Here is a 16,285-nt window from a genome sequence, read left to right as displayed (position 1 = left end):
CTACCGGGACGTACCGACTTGATTCAGCACCATATCGAGACCGAGCCGGGCGTGGTAGTTCGCAGCCGGCCGTATCGCTTGCCTGAGCACAAGAAAAAAGTAGTTCAGGACGAATTAGGCGCAATGCTCGACATGGGAGTAATCGAGGAGTCCAACAGTGACTGGGCGAGCCCGATAGTTTTGGTCCCCAAAACAGACGGCTCGGTCAGGTTCTGTGTGGACTACCGCAAGGTGAACGCTGTGTCGAAGTTCGACGCGTATCCAATGCCGCGGGTTGACGAGTTGCTTGATCGGTTAGGTACGGCTCGATTTTATTCGACACTGGACTTAACAAAGGGCTATTGGCAGATCCCCTTGTCTCCATTGTCCAAAGAAAAAACAGCTTTCACCACGCCGTTTGGATTACACCAATTTGTCACGCTTCCTTTCGGCTTGTTCGGGGCGCCCGCAACCTTCCAGCGACTCATGGATAGGATTTTGCGTCCCCATGCTGCATATGCTGCTGCGTACCTGGATGACATAGTGATTTATAGTCACGATTGGCAGCGGCATATGCAGCATGTGAGGGCGGTCCTGAGGTCGCTGAGGAGAGCGGGGCTCACGGCCAATCCGAAGAAGTGTGCGATTGGGCGGGTGGAAGTAAGGTATCTGGGCTTCCACTTGGGTCATGGGCAGGTGCGTCCCCAAATTGATAAGACTGCCGCAATTGCAACCTGTCCGAGGCCCAAGACCAAAAAGGAGGTAAGACAGTTCTTGGGGCTGGCGGGATATTATAGACGGTTTATACCAAATTATTCGGACCTCACCAGCCCTTTGACTGATCTTACTAGAAAGGGGCTACCAGATACGGTCCAGTGGACGGAGCCGTGTCAACAGGCTTTTACCCAAGTAAAGGCTGCTCTATGTGGCGGGCCGCTCTTACACTCCCCTGACTTTTCTCTCCCTTTCTTGTTGCAGACTGACGCGTCGGACAGGGGGCTGGGCGCAGTCCTGGCCCAGGAGGTGGAGGGGGGAGAGCGGCCGGTGCTGTACATTAGCCGTAAGCTCTCCAAGAGGGAAGCTAAGTACAGCACCATAGAAAAGGAGTGTTTGGCCATCAGATGGGCCGTTCTCACTCTCCGCTATTACCTCCTGGGGCGGGAGTTCACTCTCTGTTCGGACCACGCTCCTCTCCAATGGCTCCACCGCATGAAGGATACCAACGCGCGGATCACCCGTTGGTATCTGGCTCTTCAGCCGTTTAAGTTCAAGGTGGTCCACAGGCCGGGTGCTCAGATGGCTGTGGCCGATTTCCTCTCCAGAAATGGGGGGGGGGGGCTGCAGGCCGGACGGCTCCCCGGCCTGAGTCGGGCGGTGGGGGTATGTGGCAAGGGGGGCGTGGTTCAGCGAGGTCTGCAGCGGGAGAGAGGGCCGCGGGACGAGCGGTAAGTGAGTGGGTTGGACGCAGATCAATAACACCTGTCTCTTGTTCCAGTAATGAGCGCGGAGACGGGATAAAACACCAGCGGAACCGGAGACCAGGAAGAGAGAGAGTCGGACTGTTGGTGCGAGAACACAGAGACTGAGTTTACCCGGAAGCCGGAAGTGCCGCGAACCGGAAGTTATTGTTGCTTATGAGTTTGACTGAGAACACACGAAGAAGTGTGTTATTGACATTGAGAAAGAGAAAATAAAAGATACGCATCAACAGTCCAGCCGACCCCTGTGTCCTCTTCCTTCCTTACTATATCGAACGTGTTACACTGAGAAAAATAAAATTAGTCCTCAGATGCCATGTCCATAATTTATAGAAGAAAATAAATCCAGCATGTTTCCGATCTCAAAATGATTAATTAAAAGCTTTATTAAATTTATAAATTAAATTTATTTGGAAATTTAGTTTAAATTTTAGTGTCCGCAACTGAGCTAGCCAAGCCAAAGGCGACAGTCATTATATCTATGAAGTCTCCATAAAACATGGAAATTTAATAAATAAGATGAAGTACTAAAACTAATAAAAAAAATCATTAACTAACTACTGAAATAAGTATTCATTAAAGTTAAATAGAAATATAAAAAACTAATTCAAATAAATAATATTCAAATAAAACAATAGTATATAAATAATACCAAAATAACCAAACAATGTTTTCATTTGGGAAGAACTATTCCATTTGGTTTGTGACTATGAATTTGTTCCCAGGGAGATCAAGGCTTTCCAGGAGACTCTGGCCCACAAGGTGAGAGAGGAATAGGAGAACCAGGACCAAAAGTATGTACAACTTTAATGTCCTCACAAGCCAAATCTAATATTATCCATATATTGCCATATTTTGGATATATTCAATGTTTTATGTAATTAGGGGGAACCAGGACCAGATGGAGCACCTGGTTTTCCTGGCATCCCAGGTGAAGATGGCTCTGTGGGTCCAAAGGTACAGTAGGACACAACATCCTGGGTCACAGGTTTCTTGTATTAGGGTTACCATTCAATGTAATATTTAACCAATGGATTGTCACTTAAGCCACACTTAACAATTCATTAATTTCATATATCCACAGTTTCACAGACAAGTCTTATGGGTAATCACAGAGCAAATGCATATTTGGGCTGTTTTAGCAAAATGCAAATTGCACTGGCATATCTTAGTGCCATTGTTTTGTCTTAATAAGTGTTTTTTATTTTCTAAGTCACGTTTACAAAAGTCACTTAAATGCCATATTTGGACTAAGGCCTAATTCTGGCTTGCATTCCACTTTTTGAAAATAGGCTAATTTTTCCAACTCCCCTGCAGTTAAACAGTTGAGTTTGACCTGTTTCCAATCCATCCAGCCGATCTCCGGATCTGGCGGTTAAACTTTTAGCATAGCCTAGCATAGATTATTGAATCTGATTAGACCGTTAGCATCTCGCTTAAAAAATGACCAAAGACTTTCAATATTTTTCCTATTTTAAACTGGTCTCTTCTGTAGTTACAGTAAGGAAAATAAGTATTTGAACACCCTGCTATTTTGCAAGTTTTCCCACTTGGAAATCATGGAGGGGTCTGAAATTGTCATCGTAGGTGCATGTTCACTGTGAGAGACATAATCTTAAAAAAAAAATCCAGAAATGATAATATATGATTTTTTAAAGAGGTAATACATTGAGAAATCAACTTTCCCTTGCGCTTTTAATATATAAAATGTCATGGTAATATAAGAAAATCCTCTAAGTTTCAGTGCTGAAAACTTCCTTGTTAGTCAAAGAAAAGCTTTTATAGACACTAGGCTCAGCAAACGTTCCTGTGCTTCATACTTAAGTCACTGCGCGACGAAACACCGCCTTTACAGAACATGTAATTCAGTAGCCTCGCCCACCGACTCATGGATCTGTTCAGTCGATCACAAGCCAGCAGCAATAAACGTGGAAGATAGCAAGCAAGATATTGTGGAAGAACACAGTCGCTGCATAAGCTTCCTTCGGATCATAATATTAGGAGCGTGTGATACTTCATTTATTTTTAAGTAAGTTCCCCCTCACGTGGGGAAGACAGTGGTATTCTGTTCACTTTATTTCACTGCGGGATCGTTTGCAAACAAATCTCCGGTCGATGCTGGATTTGGATCCGACAGGAATGGTGCAACACACGTATGTGAGTAAAACGTGTTTTTATATGTAATAGTATTGCATTGTTATAGATCGTTTTGCTTATCTGTACGTGTCTAACAGAAACATACCTTTAGCACGCTGGACTCAGACACGTATGGGCCAGGGCTCGCAAAGCCCAGCGAACGTGTGTGTGTGTGAGGGCGGCGAACGTGTGTGTGTGTGTGTGTGCGCGGTTCACTCTTATATCGTCCAATCTTGCGGGCTATGTGTAATATAAAAATAATAGTTCAATCAATCGCAGATAGATGAGAAATAAATAATTGTGTTTGTTTGATAAAGACGTTGTGATCGAGAGAATCATTCTGGTTGGTGCTTCTCCCTCGATTTCTCCTCTCCCTGAACTGACAGGGGAGCTTAAGCTCATTAAATATGCAAATCTTATCCAAAAATAATGAAGGTGAGAAATCAGCCCAGAATTGCATGGGAGGAGCTGGTCAATGACCTGAAAAGAGCTGGGACCACCGTTTCTAAGGTTACTGTTGGTAATACACTAAGACGTCATGGTTTGAAAACATGCATGGCACAGAAGGTTCTTCTGCTTAAACCAGCACATGTCCAGGCCCGTCTTAAGTTTGCCAATGACCATTTGGATGATCCAGAGGAGTCATTGGAGAAAGCCATGTGGTCAGATGAGAACAAAATGAACTTTTTGGTCATAATTCCAATAAATATGTTTGGAGGAAGAAGAATGATGAGTACCATCCCAAGAACACCATCCCTACTGTGAAGCATGGGGGTGGTAGCATCATGCTTTTGGGGGTGTTTTTCTGCACATGGGACAGGGCGACTGCACTGTATTAACAAAAGGATGACGGGGCCATGTATTGTAAGATTTTGGGGAATAACCTCCTTCCCTCAGTTAGAGCATTGAATTGGTTAGTCTTCCAACATGACAATGATCCGAAGCACACAGCCAGGATAACCAAGGAGTGGCTCTGTAAGAAGCATATCAACGTTCTGGTGTGGCCTAGCCAGTCTCCAGACCTAAACCCAATAGAGAATCTTTGGAGGAAGCTCAAACTCTGTGTTTCTCAGTGACAGGCCAGAAACCTGACTGATCTAGAGAAGATCTGTGTGGAGGAGTGGGCCAAAATCTCCTGCAGTGTGTGCAAACCTTGTGAAAAACTACAGGAAACGTTTGACCTCTGTAATAGCAAACAAATGCTAATGTGCCAAATATTAACATTGATTTTCTCAGGTGTTCAAATGCTTATTTGCAGCTGTATCATACAAATAAATAGTTATATCTGGATTTTTTTTTAAGATTATGTCTCTCACAGTGGACATGCACCTACGATGACAATTTCAGACCCCTCCATGATTTCTAAGTGGGAGAACTTGCAAAATAGCAGGTTGTTCAAATACTTATTTTCCTCACTGTATATTGAGTACTAAGACCAACAGAAAATTAAAAGTTGTGATTTGATATGGCTAGGAACTATACTCTTTTATTCCTGCATAATAATCAAGAAACTTTGCTGCCATACCATGGGTGCAGAGGCGCAATAATATTACGCAGCGCCTGAAAATAGGCTAACTTCTGTCAACATAAACCAGACAAACTGCTTGCACAGGGAGCATGTTGTGAACTATTTTGGTGCAATATCATTGCGCTGCTGCACCCATGGTATGGCAGAAAAAATATTGAATATTTTTGGTCATTTTTTGAAAGAGATGCTAACGGTCTAATCAGATTCAATGATCTATGCTAAGTTATGCAAAAAAATGTACTGCCAGATCCGGAGATCGGTAGCCTGACAAGCCAGACCCACATGAAGATGTTTGGTCTGGAAAGTTACCATTGACAGGGCTCAATCCGAGGGGCGGGATAATCGGTTGTCGTTCAAACTCCCTCTGCACGCAATAGGATAGCGCTACAACCAACCAGAGCTACGTGAAGCGGAGCTAGTTGAAGCTAGTAAACATGTGAAGATTAAACTTTCGCCGTATTCGGTTGGCTCCAAACACATCTTCCCTTTTTATGAATGACTTCAGTGCTGTTCTTTGTCCTTTTTTTCAGAGAAAAGCTTAACTCCAAGTCTTCCAGAGTTGCGGCCAAAGCTGAATTGAAAGACCGCCGTTCGCCAGCTTCTGTGTTTACTAGTATGAAGCAAGCGCAACTCTGCCATCATTATGTTAAGCTCTGCCCACCGACTCTATACACGATGTGATTAGTCAGACCAGAAGTTGTTTTTTACAGCTCAGAAGTGTATTGAGTGTTGCTAGACAAAACTCGCGGCAGATTAGATTTGCTGCCACTAGGGTGATTTCTAGGCTAGGAGATCAGCTGAATGGTTTCGAAAATGGTAAAACTCCACTGTTTAACTCTAGGGGAGTTGGAAAATGAGCCTATTTACAAAAAAATGGAGTGTTCCGTCAATCTAACCCCTGTCTGTGAAACTGGGGCACAAAGGAATATGTTTTAAGGTGTGGCTTAAATGTCTACATATTTCTGAGGCTACTGTATAGCACATTCCTATTTTATTATTGCAAATATAGGAAAGCTTCAATAAAGCACACATTCATTGCTTTCCTATATTGTTTCCTCATCTGGGCCTTTCTGTCTTTTGTTCATTGTGTTAGGGTGAGATGGGTTTACCTGGTGGACGAGGTCCAGAGGGCTCACCTGGGAAAGGAATACCCGGTGAGAAGGTACAATGATGTTTCTTTCTTTCTTACCACAATTCTATGGATCAAGTTATAATTAAAGAGCTTTTCTTATGGTTAAACAGTGATTACATTAATTGAGTCAATATTTGCCCTTTTGGGTGACAGTGAGAGTAATATATTTCCTGCCGTTTAATGTAAGCTTTACATTACAGTAAAACTGCAAACATTAATCAGTTTAACACAGGTAGTAACCATTTCAAATGATGGAAAGATGTCTGACACCAGATGGTTTATATAATTTAGTTTAGGATCTCACAAAACCATCCATTTCCATGTTGTATTTTACATTAATATTAAAAGAAAATACAATACCATTTAAAAGTTTGGGGTCAGTAAGTTTTTTTTAATTTATTTATTTTTTATTTTTTAAGAAGGGATGTATTCAATAATAGATCAAAAGTGAGAGTAAAAGCATTTACTCTCACTGTTTCAAATTAATGCCATTCTTTTGACCCTTCTATTTATCCAAGAATCATGAAAAAATGTATCCTCAAAAATATTAAACAGCACAACTGTTATCAATATTGATTATAAGAAATGTTTCATGAGCACCAAATCATTATACTAGAATGATTTTTGAAGGACTCTGAAAATTCAGCTTTGCAATTACAGGAATAAATACAATTCTAAAGTACACTCGTAGAAGAAAAGGTTCTATATAGAACCTTAAAAGGTTCTTGTCAGGCCCCAGTGGTGATGAGAATGCACACAGAAGAAGATGAAGAAGGACGAGAAAGATGATTTTAGTAAACAACACTTTAATGGAACTTCACCACTGGTAACATAGACTTTAATCAGGACCGGTACAGAGACGGGTGTACTGACGACGACGGACAAAGACAGAGTGAACTCAGAGGAACTAAATACACACACTGATGAGAACATAACGAAGGGGACAGGTGATACAGATGATGACTAATTAACACAACATGACTATACTAAACTAATGAGGGATGACGCTGGCAACAGAAAGACATGTGACAGTTCTATTGACGCTACGTATTTGGAACCGCTAAAAGGTTCTATATAGAACCCTTTTTAGGGGCCAAAAGGGTTCTTTCTTGTCATTATAGAACCTTTTTAGCATAAAAGGTTCTTTGGAGTTGAGTACACTTCATTAGGTTAATTGGGGTTCTAGATCCATAGGCTTATTTACTCAACTCCAAAGAACCTTTTATGCCAAAAAGGTTCTAATAACAAGAAATAACCCTTTTGGTCCTTAGAACCTTTTAGGGGTTCCAAATACGTAGCGCTTTTAAGGTTCTATATAGAACCTTTTCTTCTAAGGGTGCATTCACACTTGTAGTTCGGTTAGTTTGGTTCGTTTGGTCCGGACCAAAAAACAAAACATGTTCACACTGGCATTTTTAAAAGCGAACCTAGAGTTACTGAACCAAAGGCATAGGGAGACGGTCACAACCTGATTGGTCGGCTTATATGACGTAGGAGCTCGCTTACCGAACAATGCTGTGTGCTGGATTAAACGCGATCATTTTATGCGTGTACATATGGCATTATTTTTACCAGCTGAGAACTCATGAAGACTGAAGAGCTCATGAAATGTTCAAAACATTCAAAACAACGCTGTGTGCTGGATTAAACGCGGTCATTTTATGCGTGTGGCATTATTTTTACCCGCTGAGAACTCATGAAGAGCTCATAAAATGTTCAAAACAGCAGCAGGATTTCCTCCGTTGTGCAGAAAAGAGACGGGCGTCTCTTATGCAAAAGAGACGGCCGTTCTGTCGTCTGTCCCTGCTAATAATGGGCAACACAGGTCCTTTGATGAGAAGAACCAGGTATGCTTTTTGTGCATTTTTTCTAGCATTTTCAAAACGTGCTCGTCGGTTCAAATATTGATGAGGCAATTCCTCGTTGCGCCACGTTTGGCCTCTAACGTTAACGTTACTCATTTTGGATACACGATCTTTCCGCGTCCTCAAATCAGCTGACTATGCGTCGCATCTTGACATTACGTCCGGTTTTTGGTCCGTTTACATGTCTTTGGTCCGTGTTGCGTTCATATATCAATCGAACCGCACCAGAGTTCGTTTGGAAATGGACCGAGACCCATCATTTTAGCGGTCTCGGTCCGCTTGTTTGGTGCGCACCAGGGTTCGGATGGCAGCGTTCACATATGTTCAAATGAACCGCACTAACCGAGCAACCGCACCAGGGTTCGTTTTAATCGAACCAAACATGACAAGTGTGAACGCACCCTAAGAGTGTATATTCAAATAGAAAACTGTTATTTTAAATTAAAATATAAAAAAATATTTGTTTTTACTGTATTTTAGATCAAATAAATACAGTAGTTGGGAGTCGTCTTTAGAAAACATAAAAAGTAAAATTGTAATATTATTTTACATTTCTTTACTATTTATAGTACAGTATTTTTTCTACTGCCTTTAAATTATTAGAATGTTTTTTTTTAATGTCACAGCAACAATGATGTGAATCAACATTGATTGAACATCATGTCTTAACATCAACCTTGAATAATAAGAATTACAAAAAACTCTTAAAGTATGCTTTCACAATGCAGTCCTAAAAATAGCCTTAATTGACTTTATGCAAAATATATCTTAATATCTTATACGTGTATTTATGAGGCTTCAAAATAAAATACTGCATCACATCATTCAGCTCCAATGTTTGTCTATGATCAAAAAGCTAATATATGTCAAAAAGCAATAATGTCAAATACAGTTTTCTTTGAATGTATTGAAGTTGCAAATGTCACTCTAAATAGTGTTTATGAATCTCTCCACAGGGGGACCGAGGTGACAGAGGAACTCGGGGTCTTCCAGGAAGCTCTGGAGCAGTGGGACCCCCAGGGGCCAAGGTGGGTGGGTGGACAGTGGCAGCACTTAAACATAAAACCATTTTTTTTTTTTGCATTTGGGTATATGGAGGTAATGTCTCTAGGTCATGTTTAGAGGTTTGGAATGTCATATTTCATGCTCAGATGACTTTTAAATAGTTCATAAAAGGTCTTTAGGGTTTAGCTGTACATTTTTCTGGTTACTCATAATCAATCATTTAATGGTCGTCCTTGGGATGGGAGAATATTCATCCATAAATTACCCATAAACTAATAAAATATATTGAAAATATAAAATGTATTTCCTGGACTAGTTGTTGGAAATAGGCACAAAGAAACAACTCTCATATTAAGCACATGCTGTATTCAATATATTAGATTGTCTAGATTAATGTATTATATGAATACCTACAAAATTCAATAGCATATGTATTTGTTACAGTTTTTTTTAATTTTGTTTTTACAATAGTTGAATAGTCTGTGTGGGAACAACTGTTGATCAATTATCATTGCCTTGGCACAAAATGCATTCAATTTGCATATTTCAATTTACATGACTAAGAATGATGAATAATATTGATACTCTATTGTAATTTCACTTTCCACAAATATAATACTATGAAGTATTCAGAAATATGCAAAGTACAGTAAGACTTCAGCTCTTTATAATTGATACACTGCTAATATGACCGCTCACTCTTCACATTGCCTTATATAGGTAATAAAATATTTAATTTTATTTATAGGGAGAACCAGGAAGTTTAGGTATGATGGGGTTACCTGGACCTACGGGTCGAGGATTGCCTGGTTCAAAGGTACGTATGTGTCTCACTTAGTGCAAATAGAGATAGAAGCTATTCACTCAAAGTGTAAAAAGAAGTAATATCCTGTATGTACTAAAGGTAAATAGCTGAACATTGGGGGCGGAGCTAGTGAAAATAGCTTTTGCCAACAAGGTTGCCTATTTGCATTCTTACCTAATGTTATACATTATTTTATATACTGAACATATGGTCTTCATCATTATGTTTTTTTGTTAGGGTGAACCAGGGCCTGCAGGCCCCCCAGGTCCTGTTGGAGAGCCAGGTGTTGGTACTACAGGCCCTAAGGTTATAGACACATAAGACATATTACCATATAGTTTTTTTTTTTTTTTACCCTAATAAAATTTAAATTGGCATGTTTCAGGGTGACAGAGGAGGTCTAGGACCAATGGGGCCACAAGGGATGAAGGGGGAGGGTTACCCTGGACCACAGGTGTGTGATGGAGACAAAGACTTTGATACGAACAACACAGAAAACAAAAGTGATAATATACATATGATATATTCTCAGGGGCTTCCAGGATTGCCTGGGCTGCCGGGTGAAGTTGGACCTGAAGGACAAGGAATTCCTGGACCAAAGGTATTGGTCATTATACATTTTTCAATAAATGATGGCTGACTTTCTATTCTTCAGAAAGTCTAGCATTTTTGCTAAGTTTATGATGTTTTTTTTCCAGGGAGACAGGGGCTCACCCGGAGCTATTGGTCCCTCAGGGCCTCCAGGAATTGGACTGCTGGGACCAAAGGTTTAATATCACTACTTAAAATGTATATTGGCTCTACATACAGTTTGTTCTATGTTGATTAAATCATATGGGTTTTTATAGGGTGCGGTTGGCCAGCCTGGTGTGCCAGGTCTTCCAGGCCCTCCAGGAGAGGGAATTCAGGGTCCCAAGGTAAAGGCTCCAAGCCCTGCACGCCTCATTATACTGTAGCTGTATTGACTTGGAAAGAAAGCAAAACTTAACTTTATGATAAAAAGGTTAGAACTCTAAATAAACATTCAATCATCACAGGGAAACACTGGGTTTCAAGGACCCCCTGGCCCAAGAGGGCCTCCAGGTGATGGCTTGCCAGGAGAGAAGGTACTAGAAAGACAAACACTGACTGATTGTGTTGTATGTCAGTACATTTAATAATATATTGAGGGTTTACACTCGTCCTGGAAAATCTGTAAAATTGGTGACACATTTTCCAGTCCTGGACAACACATAGAACATTAGAGAAAATGTAAAATGTCCTGGAAAATCTTGTTGTTGTCCTGGAAAAGTCAGAATTGCGAGATATAAATTCCTGAAAAAGTCTGAATTTCATTATATAAACTTGCTAGTTTTCTCACAATTGCCAGTTTCTATCTTGCAATTCTTAATACTTTTCTCAGAATTGCGAGTTTATATCTCACAATTCTGACTTTTTTGAGAAAAAGTCAGAATAGTGAGATAAAAAGTCACAATTAACTGTTTTAATTTTTAATCTGTGGCAGAAAACAAGCTTACATATTCATAATGTTTTATTATGAGCTCATATTAACTTGAGTTATACGTTTTTATAATTGTCATGGCAATAAGCCTTTTAAAAACCTTTTATTCCCTCCGTAGTAAAATTGAAAATGTCCTGGACAATGATTACTGAAAAAGAGTGGAAAACCTGTATATTACTGTTCAAAAGCAAAAACAAAATAAAAAAGTCTGATGGTTTTAGGGTGACAGAGGCCTAGTTGGGGAGCGTGGGAGAAGAGGAGATAGAGGAGAACATGGAGTGCCTGGACAAACAGGAGCCAAGGTAATATCCAATTTCCAGTTAGCCAAGGTTCATATTCCATTTCCAGTTTATGTTTGCATGGTTTTCTGGGTAGCCTTGTAGTTGATATCAGCTGATTTGAGTCCATGCTGAGACCTGTGAAGACTGAGTCAGTGTTAAGGTTGAGACTAAGGCTAGAGAGAGGCCTGAATGGACCACAGACAAAAAAAAAAAAAACATATCTACAGTTTTTTAGTATTCAAATGAGTCAAAAGTCCATAACAAGACCATGACAATGCAGTCTAGTCTTGAGTTATCTAACACTGTTTCAAAATTCAAGTCTTGGAGAACCAAATTTAAATCTTAAATGACAACAGTGACAAACAAAACAGTGATCACGTAATCAACACAGTTTGGCTTTGGCTTGCAGATACATGCAGCTATATCACGTCTTAAAGTGTGGTCACATTAGCAAAATTTCGCCGGCAAAAAAGTCAATTGTCCATTATTAATATCGTAGCAATGTATGAAGCATTACAAACATAGATGTCACTTTCAAACCAAGAAGCTTTTTTTGCGAATCTGTGTGAAGAACTGGCAAAATTTGCATTGGATAATTATTTTACAATCATGTAAAATTCTATGCAAATTAATGGATTTCATCTATAAAATTGACTAAATAACTGTAAATGTACACATTTACTCTAATTGAACCGCAATAGACTGGAGCCCACCTTTATTTCAGTTTATATTTATAAAGAAGAAGTTTCAAGATAATGTAGAATATACCTTGAAAAAAACCCTGTAACTAATACAATTCAAATTAAATTGTATAGGGAAAACCAGGAGAGAAGGGAGATCCTGGCCTATCTGTGAGTCAAACAATTTTCATAAAACTTTATCAGAATGCTCATAGATATTGTATAAATAACATACATTGAACTTCACCCCACAGAGAGACGAGGTGATCAGAATAATACGGGAAATATGTGGTATGTAACCATCTCTGCCACTCAAACACAAAACTATATATAGGTTGTTTATTCTTTTAGGTGGAGGCACTTACTTTTTTTCACTTTCTCTCAGGATGTGGTCTGAAATGCCGGACGAGTCCTCTGGAGCTGGTCTTTATCATCGACAGCTCAGAGAGTGTGGGTCCGGAGAACTTTGAGGTGGTGAAGGACTTTGTGAACACCCTGATCGATCGCGTGTCCGTGAGCCGGGAAGCAACGCGTGTTGGGGTGGTGCTGTACAGTCATGTGGACATGGTGGTGGCCAGCCTACAACAGCTGTCTGACCAGAGTGGCATCAAAACTGCTGTGCGTAAGATGCAATACCTGGGCGAGGGCACCTTCACTGGCAGCGCCATCCACCGGGCAACCCAGCTCTTTCAAGCAGCTCGGCCTGGCGTAAGAAAGGTTGCGGTCGTGTTGACGGATGGGCAGGCTGATAAGCGTGATAGAGTGAGGCTGAAAGATGCTGCAGAAGAGGCTCACGATGCTGGGATTGAAATCTTCGTGATCGGTATAATGAACAGCAGTGACTCCCAGTTTGCAGAGTTTAAGAATGAGATGAACATTTTAGCATCTGATCCTGATGAAGAATATGTCCACTTAATTGATGACTTCAGACTGCACAGTGCGTACTCCTGTTTGTTTTAAACATGGTGTACTCGGCTAAGTATTTTTATGCTAACTTTTTTGCAATTTTTTTCAGCACTGGAGAATAAACTGCTGAGTCAGATCTGCGAGCGTGATGATGGAACGTTCTTCAGGCCAAACGGCAAACCATTTCATCCATCTGGGCCTGTCCCAGTTCCAGACGGAACTGAAGCTTCTACCAGTGATTATGTAATCACAGAAGGCAAAGAGGTAATTTTTCAAACTACAGAAAAAACTGTAATAAGTTCTAATGTGGCCAGAAGAAAGACACTAAAGGCGTTTCTCAATGTCAAGGAAGGATCCTCGGAAGCCAGAATTCTAAGGATGCTACGTCATCGACATCCGACGAAGGACTGTTACAATGTCGAGGATCCTCGGAATTCAACCAAGGACTGAGTCCTTCGTTCGAAAAATATGTCATATACAGGAAAGGATGCATATGAGTAGCCTTCGCGCTCTTCGCGTTCTCAAATCATCCACAATCCTATGCGCGCAGCTTTGCTATCAGACGTTCCTGGAGTCGGACTCGGAGCGTGAACGGGGCAAATATGCTTGTATCGGGGTTTGCAGATGGGAAGGAAGGAGGCGGGAACCGGCAAACGTTCAACAACTTTATAATAGCCCCCTCACGGGCGACTGCCCGCACACACATAATAAAACATAAACAAACCATAACATAAAGTCCAGGCCTAGTCCTCTCTCATCTTCCATGCTCCTCCAATTATACTCCCGTCACTGCCGTGAGCCGAGACCGGTGTGGCGATCAGCTGCCGTTCATTATCACTCCACCGGCCCGCTCTCACGGACCCTCACCTCGCTGCTTGCCACAATACATTTATTTACGTTACCAAACATTTGTTATAACCGTAGTAAATATAAGTAAAGTTTAACGTTTAATTACCGGTACAAATTACTACTGTATTGATATTAAAAAAATACAAATAACGTTACACATAACGTTATTGATGGCCAACGGACCTTTTCACTGACATAATGACGCAATAACGTGCACTTGCTAGCCTGTTCTATTTACGTGTTCTCCGAATGCTAAAGAGGAGCCTCGCCTAGCCTCTGAAGGAAGTGACTTGGAAGGATCCGTCCTTCCAAGGAAGCATCCTTGACATTGAGAAACACCTTAAGTTCATGCACTGCAAATTACTTTATTACTTAGTATTTTTGTCTTGTTTCTAGTCAAAAATATCAAACAATTCTTACATTAAGATATATTTACTAGACAAGTAAAAAATATTGTCTTATATTATTATATAAAATTATCTTTACCACAGGATGAGCTTCCAACAGAGTTGGAGACCACTTCATCTCCTCCTCAACAACCAGATGACTATTATGACACCATTTTTGATGAGTCTGTCAATGAGCTCCCTAAGGGGACAGATACTCCAGCTAGCGATAAAATTAGACCCCAGTCCTCCATCTCAGTAGTAGGACCCCAGACACCCATTAACTGGCAGCGTGTTCCAGAAATTGGACCACCTCCAACGCCCCCTCAACCTGATGGCCTTGTGAAAGGTAAATGCACTGGCTTACACCACAATTATCTATTTTGAGCATTCACATTTAAAATTAATTTGAAAGCAGATTGTGGTCAATGTGAAGTACTTCAGATGTATGCATGTTGTTGTTTTTCAGATGTAGGCTGTAGGCAGGGATTGGACCCTGGGCCATGTAGAGAGTACAGGGTGATGTGGTACTATGACCCGGAGGCCAACGCGTGCGCACAATTCTGGTATGGTGGTTGCCAAGGCAACGGCAATCGCTTTGAGACTGAAGACATTTGTGGACGCACTTGTGTGCAGACATAACACACATTTACATAAAGCACAGGGCTTCATTCAGCAGAATTTTTTACAGTCATGCACTATGCATTTTAATTGTAGTACATGTCTTTTATGAGAATAGTAAAGAATCCTACACTGACTGTAGATCAGATTTGTCTTTGGACCAACGTTACTTTTAATTATTCTTTACTTAGTGCTGCTTCATTTTCTAGAGAATAACATGTATAGTCAAAGTACCAATTTTTCTTTTCCTAGTCGCACAGATTGTTTAAAGAATTTCTTTATTTTAAATAATTATTTTTTGTATGTTACATCCTTAAAAATACAACATTGTAAATATTTCTGCTAATTGTAATTTCTGTCAACTGCACTATTACTAGTGCTTGAAGTGGGGAAAATAAGAGGTGCTGGTAATCCCCTTTGTTAAAAAAAATGCTTATTTAGGGTCATCATATTTGGTTATTACAGGGCAAAGCTACAGGTTTATTCCCATTATGGTTTAAAGGTGCAGTAAGTAATTTCTGGTAAACTGTTGATATTTGAAATGACCAAAACCAACACAACCCTACCCAAACGGATCGCACCCCTATCTTGATGTACCTCGGAATGCCTATGCAACACATGCAGCGAATATGGCGGAATCTGCTGTGCCTGCCGCAGAGGATATGATGTCATTATAACAGGTTTTTGCTCGGGGAAGAAGGAGGCGGGAACCGGTGAACATTAAAAAGTTAACTTTTTGACTTTAATCAAATAAACCAATAAAATGAAAGTAAAAGTGGCAGCCCCTCACGGATGGGTGCTGTGCACACACATAATAAAACAAAAACAAAACACTACATAAAGTCCAGGCCTGGTCCGCTCTCGTCCTTCACTGTTGACACTCCTCCTTTTATGATTTGAGACCGATGTGATGCGCAGCTGGTGCTCATCTCCCAATCACTCACTGGCCTCGCGTCACTCTCTCATGGTTCTCGCTCGCCCTGCTCGTCACAGTCATCAATAACTGAAAGCAATGTGTTACTATGGGTGCATTCCATTTGACAGGGTCCCTACGCACTGTTCACTGCTCCCTACTCCCTGAGCACAGTATATCAGCTGAAGTGGACTTCGCTGACAATAATCGCTCATGTGGA

At 40.8% G+C, this 16,285-nt stretch overlaps 1 protein-coding gene across 1 annotated transcript in view; it reads left to right on the top strand.

Moving 5' to 3' along the window:
* The window catches only part of col28a1a (collagen, type XXVIII, alpha 1a), a 37,568-nt gene extending 21,283 nt beyond the window's left edge, over nt 1–16,285 (top strand). The window contains exons 17-34 of the mRNA XM_067426289.1: nt 2,183–2,251; nt 2,343–2,414; nt 6,215–6,283; nt 9,075–9,146; nt 9,872–9,940; nt 10,166–10,234; nt 10,314–10,382; nt 10,461–10,529; nt 10,627–10,695; nt 10,777–10,845; nt 10,966–11,034; nt 11,651–11,731; nt 12,526–12,561; nt 12,645–12,681; nt 12,776–13,327; nt 13,406–13,560; nt 14,637–14,880; nt 15,001–16,285. Of these exons, the coding sequence (XP_067282390.1) occupies nt 2,183–2,251; nt 2,343–2,414; nt 6,215–6,283; nt 9,075–9,146; nt 9,872–9,940; nt 10,166–10,234; nt 10,314–10,382; nt 10,461–10,529; nt 10,627–10,695; nt 10,777–10,845; nt 10,966–11,034; nt 11,651–11,731; nt 12,526–12,561; nt 12,645–12,681; nt 12,776–13,327; nt 13,406–13,560; nt 14,637–14,880; nt 15,001–15,173 (2,043 nt within the window). The 3' untranslated portion in view covers nt 15,174–16,285. The remainder of the gene's footprint in view (nt 1–2,182; nt 2,252–2,342; nt 2,415–6,214; nt 6,284–9,074; nt 9,147–9,871; nt 9,941–10,165; nt 10,235–10,313; nt 10,383–10,460; nt 10,530–10,626; nt 10,696–10,776; nt 10,846–10,965; nt 11,035–11,650; nt 11,732–12,525; nt 12,562–12,644; nt 12,682–12,775; nt 13,328–13,405; nt 13,561–14,636; nt 14,881–15,000) is intronic.

The sequence above is a fragment of the Pseudorasbora parva genome, chromosome 19 (assembly GCF_024679245.1).
Source record: "Pseudorasbora parva isolate DD20220531a chromosome 19, ASM2467924v1, whole genome shotgun sequence".
NCBI lineage: Eukaryota > Metazoa > Chordata > Actinopteri > Cypriniformes > Gobionidae > Pseudorasbora > Pseudorasbora parva.
This window is presented reverse-complemented; position numbering and strand designations above follow the sequence as displayed.